General features: G+C 42.8%; 1 protein-coding gene across 2 annotated transcripts; it reads left to right on the forward strand.

The window, feature by feature from the left end:
• The first annotated feature begins 1,634 nt into the window (after positions 1-1,634).
• C4H4orf48 (chromosome 4 C4orf48 homolog) lies at positions 1,635-19,746 on the forward strand. 2 transcript variants are annotated; one of them, XM_054065439.1, is made up of 5 exons: positions 1,635-4,044; positions 4,584-4,679; positions 5,518-5,675; positions 12,421-12,509; positions 17,321-19,746. In XM_054065439.1, the coding sequence occupies exons 1-5, from the start codon at positions 3,971-3,973 to the stop codon at positions 17,384-17,386; spliced, it is 483 nt and encodes a 160-aa protein (XP_053921414.1). In that variant the 5' UTR covers positions 1,635-3,970; the 3' UTR covers positions 17,387-19,746. The 2 variants fall into 2 exon arrangements, with proteins under 2 accessions (XP_053921414.1, XP_009560311.1); XM_009562016.2 differs by lacking the exons at positions 1,635-4,044; positions 4,584-4,679 and adding an exon at positions 5,209-5,340 and having other exon boundaries at positions 17,321-19,742.
• Positions 19,747-19,887: the final 141 nt, after the last annotated feature.

Here is a 19,887-nt window from a genome sequence, read left to right on the forward strand (position 1 = left end):
AAGTCTAGTTTTCAGTCCTCAGAGCCTTAGATGGCCATGAGAAAAAAAGGCAATGCAATTTCTTCTGTTTATGGGCTGAAACATCTACAAGTGCACCAGCCTCTCACCTCTCAATTCATCTGCAAGACAGCGACACAATTATTTAAAGGGGCAATAAGAAACTGTTGCCCCTGGCAGTTGCCCTGCAGCCAAATGCCTCTGCATTCCTTTATGAATGACCCATCCCAAAATGTGAATTTTCTCTAGCCATCATCCTTGCTTATACCAGGAAAACATTACCCTTTGCCCTGATAGCTATGGAAGGAGAAATAGTCTGAATTTCAGATGCTGCACAAGGGCAATGCATTTCTCCCAGGGGTGTCTGTGTTTATGCAAGAATTGCAACACGGAGAGCTGGAAAGTGACTGTCTGGGAAGCAAAAGGGTTCTTGTAATCACAGAATGAAAAAAACAGAAAGCGAAGGGAATCCATTAGAAGCCACCCAGTCCATCTCTCGTCTTCACGCAGGGCCAACTATCCTCATGCCATTCCCAAATGTTGCCTAACTTATACCTACAGGCTTAAATACCCCCCTGTACAGACACTGCAGCCCTATTATTAAGGTTTTTTCCAGGAGCTTTGGTGCTGCCTCCTTGAAGCGATTTAAACCTCTGGCTATTTCTGCTGCTGTTCTTAGTATTGCAGTGACCAAACCAGATGCAGTTCAACAGCTCAGACCTTCTGCTGAAGGCAGTCTAAGGTCTTGCACTTTTTTTTTTGTATATCTGAGTATGATTGGGTTTTTTTTTGGCGGTGACAGAATATTGCAAACTGATTTCAGCTCATGACTCCCTAGCTCCACCACAGAAGTGCTACTTAACCTGCTGTTCTCCATTTTAAATATGAGCTGTTGATTATTCCTGATAAAGTACAAAACCTTTTTCTCACCCTTATCCAATTTTTTCTTTCTGGTTTTAGACCCTTTTTTCCCAACTTGTTTGCATGATTGAGAATTCTAGTCCTCTCCCCCAGCATTGCTTATAATCTCCCAGGCTGATGTTACATCTTAAAAAACCACTTTGCTCGTTCATTCCAACTGAATAACGAAATGCTGAATAACTCTTGACCTAAGTGAGTCTCTGCAGGAGCAATATGATATATCTTTCCATGGTGACAGTGACCCATTGCTAATTCTCAGCAGTGACCCAGCCAGTTTTCCTGGCTTCAGAGCTGTTTCCTTAGTTGCTTCTGACAATGCTGCGCCACACAGCATCAGAAATCTTCCTGGAGTTGATTAAATTCAGCTTTCCCTACCTGCAAGGCCTTTTACCATGTCAAAGAAGGAAGCTAAAGTGATTTGACTTGATTTTTGACAAATACTTTTTATTTGCAACTCTACTTCGTGTTTTCTGAATGCTTACGAACCGTCTGCGCTTCAAAAACATTCTCAGGGGTTGATGGGAAACTGGTTTCTCTGTGATTTTCCAGTTTCTTTTCCTCTTTTGAAAAAATAGTCACTGCATTTAGTCTTTTTCATGGCCGGCATAACTCACATCTTCTCTGAGATCTAAACAATAATTGCTGATTGGTGATTGCTTTAGTTTCTTCTTTAAATACCCTGAGGTAGATCTGAGTGATAGCCCTGAGTAAAAAGAGAGCTCTGGGCAGATTGAAACCTTGAAAAGTGACCTGTAGGAAACCTACAAGCATATGTAACCAAAGCAAATTTCTGCTAAATATTTTTACCTAAAACACAATCACTGGTGTTTTGTTAAGTTGCTGCTCACTAGTTCACTTCATGTTGATTGGCAGTTAAAATGACCTGTGTCCCTTTCTAGGCATCAACTTGATTATCTTTTCCCTTCTGCTGAACAGAGAAAAAATTCTTCACTTGTTTTCTCGTCTTTCTTACTACCCGTGTGTTTAAAGAATTCTTTCTTGCTATTCTTCATGTTTCTCACTGTTTGCATCTGGTTTTGCTTCTTGTCCTCGCTAGAGCTATGCCTGTATTCTTTTAGCACTCTGTTACTCAAGTAATAGTAACCAGACACAGATTCTTCTGTCTCTGTGCTTTTTTCTTCCATTTGAGTTCAAGAGAGGTCTTCTGGCCGTGTTAGCAGGCAATGATTTAGCATTTCACATTAGACTGGGATGAACCACTCCTATTTGCCATGCGTACCCATGACCATAATGGAGCTCTAAAATTAGAACCTTTGCCTGCACCTTCCTTTTATGCACACATATTTAACTCAAGCCTTTAATTTTAGTGATCTCAAGTAGGTATATATGTTTTCTTTCTCTTCTACTGCAAAAATGCAATTTTCAGTACCTATATCTCTAAGATATCAATAAAAGATATTCAGAGGGAGCTATCAGATGTCTGTCCTTGCTAATCATCTTCTGGATGTTTCTGAATAGTTTGGAGAAAACTCTTCTTTTGTTAGCAAATGATAATTAGGTATAGATTCTTTGTAGAAAAAAACTAAGTATAAATATTTCTGACGGCCCCCTGAGATTCAGTATGACATTCTTCAGACTGTAAATGGATTCCTATAAACCTCTTGGAATTTTCTCTTCCTCTAAAGTAAATTTAGTACTGGTATCCCTTATTCATAGTGCTAGGCAATAATGAATGTAACAGCAAAGCAAGTCATGCAAGTGCTTTCATGCTTTTCTCTCCTTCAGCTTTGCTGGAGGTGATAAAACAACACAGATTACTGGCACTTTTCCATGCAGACTGGCTCCTGTTCCCTGTGAATGGAGAACTGCATCTTGGATCACATGGTTCTGTTAGCAAGAAGAGTTGAGAACTTTTTTTATGCTTCTTAAAGACAATGGCATTTGACACAAAAACTGGCCTGATTCTGCAAGTGCAATGTGTGATTGTTTTATGTTGGCATCAAGCAATTAAAAAAAAAAAAAGACATTATTTTAAGCTTAGTAGTATGCTGTAACACTAAAATAACACTTTCCACTCCATTAGATGGTGGATAAAGAGTGCCCTACTGCAGATCCCTCCCACTGTCATGAGTGGGATCAGGTTCAATAACATTATACCATCTGGCTGGCATCAGTCCAGTTCAGCAAGGACTCCTTCTGTGGTGTTATCACAGTGTTAAGTCAGGATAGTGGGTGGCTGAGCAGTCAAAAACCAAGACAGAGATGGTCCGTCCTCTCACAGAAAAGCTTTATTGGATGCATATACAACTATCCACAACTTTGCCGCAATATATAGACCCTAATAACAAGATGTCACCAAACCACATGTATGCCTCCTTGGAGTCTTGGCATCCTGGGAATGACATATTTCAGAATATTCATCTTCTCTTTATTCCAAATTTTCCCAGCTTCTCTGCTTTGATCCCCTTTTATACCTTCTGCAATTCTTTAAGATGGGCAACACCTCTGGTTACTTCTTTTCCTTACCTCATTGTGGATTTTACTGGTTGTTCTTCCTACCTATGCAGAAGACCAAGCAATTATGAAAAACATTTTACAAAACAGTTAAAATTTTAGAAAAGACTATATTGATACCTTGAAAAAATATTCTAACAATCAGTGCTTTCCACACTATCAAAGGTTACTGTTTCTGTTGGCAATTCCTTTCTGCCCTTTTCTTAAAGTTCATGGATGAAATGTATGGTGTGTCTGTGGGACTATAATGAGGGTATGCACAGCAAACACATATGCCAGGATGAATGGAAGTGTAAAGTTTGGATTTTGTGCCAGAATTTCCATTTGGTGTTATTTAAAACAGCAGATCAGGGCTAGACTGTGTGACCAGCCCTAGATGAGTGTACAGTTAAACCGTACCATGTTGTTCCATTATATCCTGACTCTTACAGAGCTGTTCCTTTAACAGGCTTCTGAGGTGTGCAAAGAGACAAACAGCATCAAACTAGGCTGAATCACACAACCTCACTTCAGGAATCCAGCTTCAGAGCTTGGATTAGGAGTATCGGCTTCTTGTAAAGTCAGCGAGGCCATTTTGATGCACACGTGTGTCCTGACTCACTTTGTGAAGACCTCATTGAGACCTTGGTTTGGACCTTCCACACAAGGGAAGTTGATTTTCAGTTGCACTTTGGGCTAAAAGTTTGCTTAATGTGTCATTCCTGTAGGAACTGCTTCTGTTACTCTGGGCTGCTCCCCTGCAAAGTCTTCTCCTGCATGCATAAGGCAATAAGACTTTGCCAGAAAGTGATCAAGAGCCTGGAGTCCTCTGAGACAACTTAAACTAACCGGGTCCAAAAGCATAAGCATTGAAATGAGGGATGTAAGAGGTAATTCTGAGGATCTACAGGAACAAGTGACATAGAAGTACAATATGCTACTGGTGACAGATATTAGGGCTGAAGAAGCCCAGGGATAACTTCTGTCTCAGCCCAGGAAGGCTGACACTTTAGCTGTTCCTTACAGACCAGGAAGGCTGGAGCCTGCTCCCTGGTGAGAGGAGGTAGGGCAGCCTACCCTGAGGGACGGCAAAAGCCATGCATTGAGCAAATATGTTGCAAGATGAATTTTTAACCACACTCTGGAGCAAACAGGTATTGAGAGCGCCTTTCCCAAAAGTATCCACTTTCTGAATGCTTGATTTCAGGCAGGTACTTACGGAGATCCTCTGTCCGGGAGAGTTCGTGCTTCAGTTTTGTCAGGACACAGCATCTTAACAAAATCCCGGATCAAGAGCTGAGCTTGAAGTGAGTGTTCTTAAAATTTTGCAGTGCTTAGGTTTCAGCTGGGCTGTAATCGAGGTTACCTGGGGTGATGCTCTGCAGGTTTTCTATTCCTGGTTGGTTCATGTGCCAATATTGCTGTTGTCCACAAGGCTCTGTTTTCAGCGTAGTTAAACGAAGCCCATAACAGAGTTTTCTCGAGAGCTCAGGGTGCCACCAGAAGGCCCAAGTTTTTTATTTTCCCAATCAAACTTCTGAGTTTTCATCCCATTTGAAACCTCCCAGGGCAACATCTCACTTTAATTGAGTTACAGCTAAGTCAAGGGATGAGAGCTGCATATTTCAGCACAATCCCTTTGGGAATAAAATCAACAAACACAAAAAATGCCTAAGACCCTGTCATGTGGGCATTACAGCCGGTGTTTGCCAAGGAGAGGACATGGCTTTCAAAGACCAGAGGCAGAGGAGGATTACAGCAGCAACCATCCGCATTGTGGTCCCTTTAAATCTTCTCCACTTGGCAGTTCAAATTTTTCAGTGTTGCTATAGCAAATCTCCATGGCAATGACCCTAATCAGGGAAGGGGGGATGCAGGGAGGACGCATGCTCAGAGTGGCTGCTGGAGCCTCTCCTGCTCGCTACAGCTGCTCCAAGGGTCTGGCACACAGTGGAAGAGAAAGATCAGGTACTTGGCAAACTGGTCTTTGGGGTGCATCACAAGCCCATGGTGTGTTGGTACAGTGATGTGTGCATGTGAGTTTGTGTGGACATGCGGGTCGGTGCTCATCACATCTTGTCCACTCCTTTGTGGGGAGCGTGCTGGGACCAAACTACTGATTTTCATTATTTCTCCTTGTTTCAGGCAGGGAAGAAAGCCTGAATTATTGATGAGAGTAATGGCGTTGCCGTCTGTCTGGAGCGTGATGCGTGTGGCCATCCCCTTCATCTCAGTAGTTGGCCTGCTAAGCATGAGGCTTGTGGGGGCCAGCCCGGACTCTGGGAGTGTCATTCCTGCAGAAAGTATGTACCTGCCATGAGCACCCATGCCGGGAGCCCTCATGCCCTCCTGCTGCACCACATCCTGCTTTGTTTCCTCCACTTAACCCACAGCAGCCACACAGATCTTAAACTCCAGGGGGAATGTTGCATTGCCTTATTAGTGAGAGAGTAATGATGAATTTATAACGTGTCAGCAAAGCACATGAAAACAGTGCTTATAAAAACAGCAAGCAAGCAAAGGATGTGTAGTTATTTAGGAAAAAATACTAACTGCCTACTATAATTTCCATTGGAGCTTGTTTTGAAGTTCTTTGGTTGTAGGTCTTTTAGATCTGCTTCTTGAGAGTTTCATTTCCAGATTCACCTCAATACATGTGACGTTCTTGCTGGTCTGGATATTGTTAAAAGAAAATCTGTGTTTATTTCTGCTAGGATGTTACATTTTGCTCATTTTAATGTCTGGTTGGAGCAATTAGTCCAATTCAACTTTCTTGTAACTCTTATAGATTGACACAGGAGAAGCTGACCCTAACAGTGTATTTGTAAATACATACATACATTATCCTGGAATCCTGCTGCTATTCTGCAAACCGAAAAAACAAATAAATATGATGGATGGCTTGAGCACACCGTGGAGTTGGGAGCCCTTGAATTTGGATTGCAGCTTTATATTAGCTTCCTCTGTTATTTTCTTTTGTTATATTAGCTTGCTGTTATTTTCAGCAAGTCTCTAGTTAAACTTCCTCAGCTACAAAACGAGGCAATAGTTTATGGATATTAGGGGATAGAGTCAATGTTGTCAGGCTGTTTTGGCGACAGCAAGTGGGAAGTAGCCACTCATTAGAAGCTTAAAATATCCTCTGGGGGAAAAAAAAAAAAAAGTGGAATGTAATTGTATACAAACCAGTCTCTAGTTCTTAGTCATGCTTACTTTGTATCACAGCTATATTTTTACATAGCTACCAAAATACTTAATACAAGATCTGATTTAGTCACTGCATTTTGTTCTCCTGTAATCCCATTACTAATTTTCAAATACACCTATGTGTATTTATCTCTACAGGACTTTAGTGCTGAATTCCCTTCTTTATTCATTCTCTTTTTTATTAGCGCTAGTTTATAGTCTGTTCTAAACTAGACCCTATCTGTATTTTGTGTGTCTGTTTTCTAGGCATGCATTAATTAGCTTTAATAATTTTGTGGGAAGTAGTCCATTTAGTGTCCTGAAGAAGAAAATAATGCTTTAAAAATACATTCTATGTGTCCTTTATCTGCCTGTGTTACCAGAGGCAAGTCAATACATTTTTGGGAAAAGGTATATGGTTCTGCTTGCGTAGTGGAAACTCTTATTTCACATGTAGAACAAAACTCTTGGCCAAGGTTTTTAATCCCAAACTCAAGGACTTATCTCATGGTTTTTATATCTTTTGGCCAGACTACTGAGTCCCCTGAAGAGCCCTTGAAAAACATTCTTTGTCTTGTCTTGCTCTTGCATGTGAGAGTGAGGAATGAAGGGCAGGTCAGAGTGTTTCTGTAGCCAGTGTTTCTGTGGAGATATGCTGCCCTGTTCTGACTAATGGAGGCTGATAGGAATGCATAACAGTATTTATGTCTCAGATCAGACCAGGAGGAAGACTCTCAGCTGATCGTGAATTGTGAATTATTCTGTACTGCTGCAGAGGTGGAGTTTTAAAGCAACAAGAAACATTGGATGCTCCTTATCAGCCACTTGTTGAGAGAGTGCTGTGTAGCTGATAAGTGCTCCAGGTACTCCTGCCGATAGTTTACCTGTGGAACTCCTCCCTCAGGACACTGTGAACGCTAAAAGTTTGCATGAGATTGCAGAACTGCTTGTGTAAATTCAAGGAAAAAAAATCTTAGAGAGGGCTGTTAGATATGGCAGCAGTTCTGAGGAGATGCCTCATTGTATCCCTGAGGCCTAGAAGGGTCTCTGGAGACACATCCCTCCATACTCGCCCTGTTCTTGTACTCTTTCATGACCATCCATTGTTAGCCATGAAGGTCATGTCTCTAATTAGTGCCCACGGACAATCCCTAGCAGACACTATTCCCACATGCCTGTACTAGTAACCTGCTAGGATGGTCCCTGGCACACTTTTGTCCGTGACAGGAGGCCATTTGCCTATCTGGAAGACAGAATGTCCTCTTCTAGATATAAGCTGTCCCATGCCAGCTGACCTCAAAGCTTGGGAATTCTTCTAGACATGTTTAGTGTACTACAAGAGATGTAGCTCATAGGAATTGGAACACTTGGCCCAGCAGACCTCTGATGTGATCTGGTACAGACATTGCTGGACTTTTTCCTGCTTGATGTCAGCTCCACAGGCTATTTTTCATCAAGGATTTGATCCCCCTGGGCACTGGCCCATTTTGGGGGGCAGTGCTACTGCAGGACATGCACTCCCACCTCCACTACTGGCTGACTTTACCTGTCAGCCCAGGTAAAATGGTGGTGGTGCTATCCTGGATGACCCAGGGAGAAAACTGGGGCTCTAACATATGCTTTTGATGGGGATATATGATGTAGATGGACCATACTAAGTGTCCTTTAACAGGACAGACCATTGAGGTGCTCAACACTCTTCTCTGTTCCCAGCTCCCTGACATGGGACTGGGAACGTGCCTTTAGCAGGAATGATCCCTCACAGCCCCAGAAAGCACTACAGTCTCTGTATCCCATTTGGTGGGAGAAATGTGTCCCTCCTGCAGCACCATGAGCAGGAGAGGGGCTGCAATGCTCTTGTGCAAGTGTGGGAGGTGCAAAAGTCACAGGACAGAAGCATGAGACGAAGTCAGAATTCTTAGGGTTGCTGAGAGATCCTGCCCTGTGTGGCTCCGCAGTCTGGCTTGGAGGAACCATTGCCTGCTCTCCACTTGGCATGCGTCCTGCCAGCCAGAGAGCCAGGCCCACCTTTTTATGAATAATGCTAATTAGCAGTGATTACTCATGTGCTTATATTTTATACACACCACTTTGCATATGCAAAAGACTGTTCAAGTAAGAAATGGTGTTACTAATGTTTGTGGATTATTTTCTTTAAAGTTCAGCCACTAAATAAAGTAAATAATTTCCCCAATCTTCCACTGCATTTGCAGCGTGGAACACCGACTGTGAAAGCTGAAATGTGGAATTTGAAGAGCAGAAGCTGGTCAGTCTGTATTCGTTAGCCAAGGTGCATGAAATACAAAGAGTAAACACCATGTGCATGCAAGAGAAAGTAAATTAGACTTCCACAGTGCTTTCAGTTCCAGTTTTTCACCAAGAAGAAGCCAAGAAGCATATTTTAAGTTCTCCTCCCCCATTTCTCCCCAAACACACAAAGGCACATGCAGTCTTCATGCTGACAGGACCGATTTAAAGAATTATAGCTGGCTCTTGATAATTCTCATTATGTTAATCCACAAACCTGTTAAGTCTCCCTGTGAATGATAGTCTTTTCCCAGCTGTCAACAAGGAATTAATAGCACTCTGCTATGCTTTGCTATGATGTGACTTAAGGTCTGGTTTCATGATTGCTTTAAGCTGATGTAAGGCTATGCTGCCTCTACTTTTCTCCCCATAACCTGGCCTCCTGTGCTTGACTTTTTTCTTGTTCTGGCCACAGAATCTGGGCATTCAGGATCTGATCTGGAGAAAAAAAAACCCAGCCATTCAGCTGACCAAGCAATGGCATGGTCACTCCTGCTGTGAGCAAGGGAATGTGTGGGGACAGGTAGCTGAAGTAGGGTGGGATTGCTCCTGTTGGCAACAGAACATATTTAGATTCATTTAAACCCTTTAAGAAAACACCTTTCGGCATCAGTATGTTGGGGAAATGTCCATGGGTATTCTACTCAAATATTGTGAGCGTGAAGAGACGTTAGGTCCAGCTAGATAGACCAGCTTAACAGCCTAGCTCTTCGATCTGGAAAGGAGACACCAGGGCAGGGAGTGATGGAAAGCAGCAAAGTCGTAAGCGGAACAAGATAGTGAATATTTAATAGCTGTCTCTTCCACTGCAAAAATTAAAGGCAGGAAATGAAAGCATCAGACATTAACTTCAGAACAGACAGGAATGTTATTTTGTTCACTCGCCGCATAGCTGAGCTGTGGAACTCATTGCCTCAGGATGCTGTAGATGCCAAAAGTTTTCATGGATTCAGGAAGCAAGGAGGCAGATTAATGTGAGAAAAATTCGTGGAGGTCTTATCAGATGTAGAAACTCCAGCCAGACTCAGGATATCCTTCAGCCTTTTCGTAGGCTAGAAGAACATTGCTAGAGCCTTATTCTTACATCTTTCTTAAGTACCTGCTATTGGCTATTGTGAGAGTCTGGCTAGTGTAATAGTAAAAAAGCCTGTTTAGGGTCAGGGCACTGTCAGCTCTGCTGGTAATGTCCACCTTCAGCTATAGGCTTTCCAGGTAGTGGAGTATTGCTCCTATTTTACTTGGGGAACTGCTCTGCGCTAGTGCCAGGTGCTTGATGGAGAGCACTGCCCAGTTCAGTCCCCAAAGTGCTGAACAGTTGTGCACTCTGCTGGGCTGCATGGGTGGAAGAGTTTATAGCCAGCCACCTCCCCAGCTGCTCATCACCACCTCCAGGAACAACTGTCTTCTCACCTGCCAGTAGTGCTGCTTCAGTGAGTCCTCTGCACCCCTGTAAATCAAAATGATGCTCCCATCCTGGGATATAACTGGTTGGAGGAATCAAGTGAGCATTCCCACAGCAGGGCTGCTAACTCCCAGCACTCAGAGGGGCTAACCTGACCCAAAGACTACTGTGCCTGGAGAAGGACCCTCCACCAAGGAGGACAGGCCGCGAAGCTGTATTAGAGAGTGAGTATCACGTTATGTGGTGAGACTGGCTGCATCTGCACTGTGGCTTTGAAGTGCAGTGCTGTGTTAGAAGCTTTGCAGATGTTGATCCAGGACGCAGAAAGCTGCCCAGGCAGGTGCCCGCAGTGCCACCACCCTTTCCCTGCAGAAGCTGGTTTGATGCCAGGGCAGCTGCTTTCACAGGGGTGACAGAAGTGAAATAACCACTTGGCAGGTTTATACTGTTCCACCAATATCTCCCTGTCCACATAGAAGCACTTGGCTGCCATAAATATCAGGGAATGATCCCACACAGCCATGGCCTTCGTAAGGGCCTGAGAAGACTTGCTGGGTGGCAGGCAGTAACTGACTATGGAATCAATGACTCTGCTCAAAGATGCTTTCTCTACACTGCCAGAGCAGGAGACCTTCATTTATGACCGTAGTTTGTTTTTCCTCCAGCAAGTTCTGATTTTGGAAAGACTTTGGTGACAAGCGGACAAGTGCATCAGGATACATAGCATTTCACTGAGGTGGAGCCAGGGCAGAGTGCTTTCTGAGAAGACCACAGCAAAAGGAGACAGCAGGCCATGGCACCAAGTAAATGATGGATTTGCTGACAGCAGACTATTTTCTTTCTAAGGGTGTTGTTCCATGATCTGAAGTGAAAACAAGTAAATTAGTGAAATAGTGAAAACAGGAGGGGCTGGTCTCTTGAAAATGTGCTCAAAACCATCTGGTTGCTACTCCTGTCAGGCCTGGAGAAAGACTCTTTGTGAGTGATGATGTTCTTATAGAAGTAGAGACTTTGCATCTCCTCATATCACTGGAATCAAATCCCTGACATTATCCCTGGGTCTCCCTGCAATGTGAGCTGTGCGGAGGGGAGGTGGAGGACAATGGCAAGCAGGAAAATACCTCCTGAGCAGGTCAAAGTCTCTAAGAGGTTTGCTGGGGACCAAGAAGCACTCTGGATGCTCCCTTGCACAAGGAAAGTGTGTGTTGGCAGCAAGGTGCCAGGCACAGGGTGCTCCAAGTGTTGCACAGCAGGTCCTCGGCTCCGGGCAGCTTCCCCCGTGTCTCAGCAGCAGCTTTGCACTCTCTTTGCTTTGTCAGAGCAGCACAAGTGACTGCTTGTGGACAGGGATTTCAACACTCCCCTCAACATGGGGGTTCTGTGATCAATGTAAAATGTCTCTCTCCCAATTCCCCCTGCATCTCCTCCAGTATCTGCAATTTCTTCTTCTGAAAACCCACACTTCATTAACTCTGAGGCTGAAGGAAAGGGCCTGAGATTAGCGGAGGGTGAATCCTGGCAAAGCGGAAATGCCCAGGGCCAGGAGTGAGCCATTTTAGTTGTTGTCAAGTCCTCCTCTTCTTCTCTGCCTTTTCCCTGCCCTGCCCCTCTGTGCACACAGTGGCACCAGCTGCAGAGCCAGTGGGATGCTTTGCATTCTTGGCAGAGAAAAAATACAGCAGCAGGTGAAAGGAAGCAAATACAGATCTGGCACTGTCTTTTGCCAAGCTGCTCTGTAAGAGCTCCTGTAAAAACAGACCTGCCCGTCTGATTTCTGAACCACTGCAAACTGCTATTTTCAGTGTGTCAGTTGAGAATTAACCCATGTCTAAGAAGATTTAAGGTTTTCCATTTAAAAGGGAGAGGCTGGTGGCTGAAGACACAAAGCACTGGGCAGACTCAAGTGTGAGTTGTGTTCGGAAAAGCACGTACAGGAAAACGCTCTTGTGTTTTTTTCTGGTCTTTACACATTTGCACAAAGATAGATACAGCCCTGATCACAGGCAGCCCTAACTTTGTACACACAGAGATACAGGTGCCTGGTAAAATGCGTTTTCTCCTGGCATTAAGGTCTCTAAATATTCCCCCTCTGTGCTGCTACACTTCAAATGTCATACTGTGACAGTGATGCCTTCTTTTGTACCTTTTTCCAGGTCGTCCCTGTGTTGACTGCCATGCATTTGAGTTCATGCAGAGGGCGTTGCAGGATTTAAAGAAGACGGCATATAATCTAGACACACGGGTAAGTGTTTCTATAGAAAAGCTTTTACTTAGCCTTTATCTCCGAGTGGCCAGGTCTGCTTGGTTGTGTACAGCAGACATGATATCTCTGCTGACTCACTTTCATTTCAGCGAATAGGATTGCACCAAGTACAGATTATATTTACAGGCTGAAGAGGTTTATTAAAGATCATCTAGTCTGACTTCTTGCATAACAGACTAAAGGATTACCCTAGACAGTCCCTGCATCAGCTAGAGAGGGAAAGAAGATGTATGAAGGAGAGAAGAACAAGAAAGATTATTTGCTTTTTTTCCTCACAACATTGCTTCTGAGCGGTGGACTGACTGTTTGCTGGGTAGGAGCAGAAAGTGAATGGTAGAACAAGAAGGTGTCAGGCAGGGCTGGCAGCGAGGAGAGGAAACACGTATATTCCTTGCTCATGGATTGATGCTCTGTGAAAATGGGGGAAGCACGTTTGCTTAGATAGTTATCACAGCACACAAGGCATTTTGCAGCTTCACATGCTACTCTTGTGCTGCAGAGGTCCCAATGAACAAAAAATACGGGTGTATTAAAAGCCCTGATTTTAGAAATGCATACAGAGGTGTGTTCATAAATGTGCAGAAACATTGACTGGGGTAGGGCTTACCACAGTGGTTCCCACGCTGTCTGAAGTTTGCAAGAGGCAGGCGGTCTCTCACCTCTAATAAAGCCCCACCATGTATGTCTTTTCCTACCTCTCCTTCCCTAACTGCTCCATTAGCACTGGCAACATCACAGTAAAGCAACTTGTGGTGAGTGAAAACAGAGTGCAGCCACATCTCCCACCTCCTCTAGTGACTTTGACCACTGCCATCCCTGTTGGTAGGTGAGAAGGGCTTCCTGTTCCTCTAAAGTCACATCATCATTCACAGCAGAGTCCACCAAAGAGTTATAAATCAATTGTGTGTCCCAAACTGTAACACAGAAGAACAATTACGTTGCTTTGCCTTTGGTTTCTTGTGACCACGGACAATCATATAGGGCCATATACAATAACAGTGGAGTGACCTGAGCTTTCTTGAGATATCGATAGCAAACTGATTAGGGCAGAACTCTGAGTGCAGTATGGGTTACATTGCAAAAGATTCCCATGTACTAGCATAATACTAAATATTATAGAATCACAGAACGCCACGTTAGAAGGGACCTCAAGAATCATCCGGTCCAACATTTTTAGGTGATATATAGTTTAAATGAGGTGGGCCAGCACCCTGTCAAGCTAAGTCTTAAAAGGATCCAGCATAGAGGAATCTACCACTTCCCTGGGGAGGTTGTTCCAATGTTTAACTGTTCTCAAGGTGAAAATTTTTCTTCTGGAATCCAATCAGAATCTCACCAGGAGCAATTTATACCCATTACTCCTTGTCTTTTCCATGGGACTCCTTGTAAAAAGAGAGTCTCCATCCTCTTGGTAGACAATTTTTATGTCCTGGTTAAGGTAATAAGGTCTCCCCTAAGCTTTCTCCTTTCAAGGCTGAACAAATCCAGTTCTCTGAGCCTTGCTTCATATAGTTTCCTAAATAACTGTTAAGTGGTAGCGTGTGAACAGAGGGGCTGTACATCCAGCAGCTGTGCTGAGCTGTTCTCTAGCGCACAGCAAGGTTTCACCTGATTGGATTAGGTTCAGTTGAAATATTTTGTACCTACACATGATGTGACAAGACCATGTGCAATCACAGCTGTGTTGGTTTTTATGCTGTCACCAGGTTTTACGTGGGAAATTAAAGGAGGTACTGAATTCCTATCTAAACTGCACTGGGAAGATAGTTTTGAATGCAACAGAGGCAGCACTACACCTTAATCTCACTTACAGAGATATTCAGACATATCTGAGTTGCCTATACTGTTTGGAGGGTGGAGTGAGAATGCAACTCATCAGAGAGAAATGCTGTATTGTAAGAGGTGAGGCAGAGTGTAAAGAGAGATGCAGATTCCAGAGCACAGCAAGATAAACTTCTGTTTCTGTGAGGACCTGGGCAGGCCTCAGATGCCAAGGCACCAATGTAGACAGCTCTCAGTATTACAGAAGAAAGGGCATAGGAACAGTGCCCCAAAACAAACCTAGACAGCTATCTTTAACATCACCCACTCTTTGACAAATGTCAGGGTTTTATACTACTAGTAACGGAAGAGTATATTGCTGTCCATTTTTTCTAGCCTTTGGATGGAGACTCCAAAGGCCTTTCTGGAAGAGGTGCAAATACAAATTATTGGATGATGCAGAGACAGTAAAGTGAAATGCAGTGGCCAGGGCCCTGCAAATGGTACATCATGGCCTTCTGTTCTCTGAAAGGTACAGCCTCTATATCCTTACTCAACTGCTGGTGCTTGGCTTATCCTGACCAACTATAATTTCTCAGGCTATGCACATGAATAACTTCATTCAACAACTCCTGAGTCTTGAAAGTTGTTGTTACGTGCTACATGTTACATGCCCGTGCTACATGTTACATGCCCGTGCTACGTGTTACATCGGCAAACACCATGTGCGACTGTTCCTACCAAGGACCTCTTAAACCAGTGCCAACAGGGCTGCAGTAAATTTTTGTGACTGGTACTCCTCTTTCATACTCTTTCAGTTTACAGCTGAGTGCATCCAGAGCTGGTCTTCCAGTCTGTAAATGCTTGAGTGATGCCTAGGCAGGGTTTGTGGTAACAGTGACAGCTTGTTGGCAGTATAGTGAAATCCAATAAGCCTGTTTGATGTTAAGATGATTCTATGATTTCTGCTTGGCTCCCAACAATGAGAGCATTCACTCATCTAGGATTGCATTGTACCAGTGAGAGGCAGAGCTTAATAGCGCCTGCCATTGCACTAAGCTGATAAGTGAAAGCAGACAAGGGAACAAGTCCTCTTTAATGCAAAGGTGGATGTCAAAAGTTTGAGTTGTAAAGGATGGAAGGCTGTGGGGGGAGGGAAAAGCAGTTCTGAATAAGCCTTTCTCTGGAAAAGCTTGCAGTCTGAGAACAAGAAATAAGTAGTAGAGAGTGGGTATTGCTCGGTGACAGAGGTTCTGCTAGCCAAGCAAGGCAGAGCTTGGCGGAGCAGATCCCCAGGTGGAAGCACCCAGCTACTCCTTTGAAAACTGTGTGTCTTTGCTAATTTGCCCTTTGCTGTTTCTAATTTGTCAGGAGGCATCATGTCAGAGGAACACAAGCAGGCTGAAGACCTTATTACTTCACAGAGCTTTTAGATAATTTGTTAACAAGTGGTTACCTTTAATGTTTTATTCCAGCGCAGATAGGAAACCCATTCATGGTGAATTTAAGCCTAGTAACTATTTCCACCCTCAAGAAACTCTTTAAAGTCACTCTACAAACTACTTGTGGGACCACAGATCACAGGATGAAAACCACAAGATATGCGCAGGAGGAAGTTTCTTTTCAGTCACAGTTGCACTTACTAATGTGAGTTGCTTTCAACAATGATTTTATTTTGAGTCTCCCAAGAGACTGAGCTTCTGAAATGATGGTGCCATTTGAGAAACTCAGCCTTTGTTTCTCAAAGAGTGAGACCAGGACCTACAAAAGATTTAAGTTATTTGATCACTATTAAATCACAGAATGGCTTGCATTGGAAGGGACCTTAAAGCCCATTCAGTTCCAAGCCCTGTGCCGTGGGCAGGGACACCTCCCACTGGATCAGGCTGCCCAAGGCCCCATCCAGCCTGGCCTTGAACACCTCCAGCGATGGGGCAGCCACAGCTTCCCTGGGCAACCTGTGCCAGTGCCTCACCACTCTCATCGTGAAGAATTTCTTCTTAATGCCTAACCTAAACCTTCCCCCCTCCAATTTATAGCCATTCCCCCTCATCCTGTCGCTACATATCCTTGCAAAAAGTCCCTCCCCAGCTTTCTTGTAGTCTCTTCAGGTACTGGAAGGCTGTTACAAGGTCTCCTCGGAGCCTTCTCTTCTCCAGGCTGAACAACCCGAACTCTCTCAGCCTGTCCTCATAGCAGAGATGCCCCAGCTCTCTGATCATCTTCATAGTCCTCCTCTGGACCCGTTCAAACAGTTCCATTTCCTTCTTATGTTGAGGATTCCAGAATTGGACACAATACTCCAGGTGGGAGTAAATAAATGATACTTAAATATCTTTGAGGATATGAAGGTTTTCTTTTCCTGGATACAGAGAAAAAAAGCTTGGAAATTCTTTTCCACTAAGACTCTCAAAAAACCAAGAGCAGGTAATTTTAAATTAGATATGTAGAAAATGTTTTTTAAGGCAACTGTAAATTAACTCGGGTTAAAACAGGAGCCACAAACTCAAGTCTAGGGCTGCCCTGAAAGATTACGAGTTTCAGACAATGAGGTTAGACTGACAGCTGGATTGAGCTCAGAGTTATTCTAAGGACCCAGCAGCGCAACTGGGAGCACAACTGGCTCCTCAGCACATGCTATCTGCTGCAATTAAATTACACAGTGCTGAAGACATCATCAACAGGATGCCATCTATTACTGCACAAGAATTAAGAGCAGTGCGGTTCAAAGTGGAATTTTTCTCAGCATTTATAAAGGACACTTTAATAATTTTGACAGCCTACTCCCCTGATGTTCACTGCAAAAATGGAAACATTTAAACTATAAAAATACTCCCTGTGCATCTTGATTCTGAATATACGTATTTCATCACCTTTTCTGGATGAAAAACAGCACTAATAACTATGATTTTTCACTCAGCAAAGCACCTTGGTTACAGCTGTGCAGAGGGATTAGGTCTAATCAATTATATACTCTTCTAAAATGATATATTCAGTTCTTTGATTTTGTGGTTTGTTTTTTTTTGCAGACAGATACCCTCCTCCTGAGAGTGGAAAAGAGAGGCCTGTGTGATTGTTTTCGTGCAGTACACTGAAAGAAGCAGTAGGATTTGGCCAGTGGACATTTATTCATATTTAAAATGCTGTTCAATAAATTACAGGAAGATACAGAGTTCAAGCTGTGTCACACCACAAGGAAAACAATTTTTATCCAAACAGGTACAGCTCAGCTAGATAATTTTTGCTTTGATGTGTTTTATCATTACTGTACGCAATGCTGCATCTGCTGAAGCGTCAACAGAAGAAACAGCACCAAACTCTTGCTCATTGGGTTTTAAGCAGTGATAGCATCTCGGTTTTCTGGTATTTCAAGCCAAAACTTGCCCTTGGACTTCCAGGCCTGCCCCTCAGCACATGTGAATTGCCATAGATCTGTGAAAATCAGTGGAGTCAAATATTTTAGTGTATTTATGGTAGAATGTATCCCTAACATGAAAAATAAGCTACTTTGCAATCATGAATAGCTAAACATTTACAAACAAGCAGTCATGTCTTTATATAGAAATTGATAGTTGTCACTGCTTGGCAGCCCAAGGAAGGCATTTGTTCCTAATTCTATCAATAGTCCAGTGCACGGCAAACACAGTAATCTGTATCACAATTTTAATGTCTTCAGAGCTACACAGTAGCTGTGATCTTTTTGGAGAGATTTATTAAGCATCTAATGTGATCGGTAACATTTGCAATCACATGAATACTGCCTGGCAATTCAACTGATTACGTCTGCCAAAATCTTCTGGAGAAGTGTCTTTCATTAAGCAAATCACATACTGGATAGAACCACTCAAACTGGCCTCTACAGAGAGTTTTGGCAGAAAGCCTGTAAAACGCCTGCATGCCCACGAGCCTCCTGCAAACTGTATTTTGGGAAATATTTAAGTTCTTCTAAAATGGGCCATGGCTCTTGCATGGACTTTACACTCCATAAAAGTGGTTACAGTACTGATACTATTATTCCTGCTGCAGTCAGTGAGAAACAAGAGAGAACAAAACAATTTAGGCAGTGTAGTAGTAATATTATAGTAGACAAGATTGCATGTTGTTACTCTTTGAAAAAGAATAGCAAATCCTTTCTCATTGTTTTCCTTTTTTTCCTTTGTCTTTGAAGGAGAGAAGAAAATTGCACCCAGTAGAATATGTAGATGATAATGGATTTTTTATAGGGCTTCAAATATAATTCCCAAACTCTATTCCCAAAATATGTAACAGCTAGAGCACCTATGAACATGCTAGAAACTTTTATACAAACAAGAGTACAAGGCCAGTATCAATAGCAATGGCTTTCAAAGTCATTTTACAAATTCATATTGTTATGTCTGCCTTCCCATAAGTGGTTAATCTTTTGCTGTCAGGCTGCTCATAGGCTATGGTGGTTGGTAGCCATCTGTACGTTTCCAAACTGCTTCTTTCCCATTTTATCTACCACATTAGGCACAAGGAAATAGGGAACTGTGACCCTCTGCCAACTTGTTCTTTTGTGTGCAATCATAGTAACACAATGGAGTGCATTACCATATACTCTGCCAAAGTCATTTGAAAGGCATGTGGTTCTCAGCAAGGAAAAGCTTCCTTGCACCTGCATTTCAAGTAGGAAATTTGCTTTGTCCTTTGTAGTATTCTAGAAAAACCCTTTTAGGTCAACAGGACCTAATAGTTTGTATAAAAGAGAAGCAGCGTGACACAGCAACACAAGGTTTCTAGTAGCATTGCTCTCCACTGTAGCACTGGGAAGTGACCGATGCGAAAAAATAGAGGTTCCTGTCATAGACTGCATTTTTTTTTACAGATAAAACAATAGGTTTAGCACAACTCCTTTGAAAAATACTAAGCTTTTACCTTATTCTCACTGAGATTTGAACCAAAGTAATACACAGGTCTTTGAATTGCCTTTTTTTGCAGGAGATGGAGCTCCAGCACCAAGCTTGTGAATTTTCCAGCACATCTCACCTTTTCAGGGGGCAGCATGTCTATGTTTTTGTATTGCTATTGTGCATGATTATTCTGCTGGTACCTTAAAGAATCTTGCAAATTCCTCTTAGGAAGCAGTGGGTTTTTTTGTTGTGATTCTATTTACAGAAACGGTTGCTCACAGTTGAGTTTTGATATATGCAGCTTATTATGAGAAAAGGTGCAATGAATGACAAGTGGATGTTCTCTGACTCCCAAAGGGATCAGAGTGACACTGCAACTTTATGGTTGTGATAGCAGTGATTATTCTGTATGTACTCCTCTTTGTCTATGACACAATACAATAAAAAGGCAAGATGTTATAGTATTTGGTGTGCTTTGTTACTGATTTGAAAAATGATAGTGCTTATGCATTAAGAAATATTTGGTCTTTAATTACATGGAACATTCACAGAGAAAAAGTGCTACTGTGGATCAGAAGATAAATAAGTCTTGTATTTACCAATGTATTCTTATTTGGTGAAGTATAAAATTGAACTCGCTCTTATTTGAAATTAAAAGTACTGTAATGTAATGACTTTTGTGAGCTTTTTTAAGGACCCCATGCTCTATGCATCGTGGTTGTGAT

Source organism: Cuculus canorus, chromosome 4 (genome assembly GCF_017976375.1).
Source record: "Cuculus canorus isolate bCucCan1 chromosome 4, bCucCan1.pri, whole genome shotgun sequence".
Taxonomy (NCBI): domain Eukaryota; kingdom Metazoa; phylum Chordata; class Aves; order Cuculiformes; family Cuculidae; genus Cuculus; species Cuculus canorus.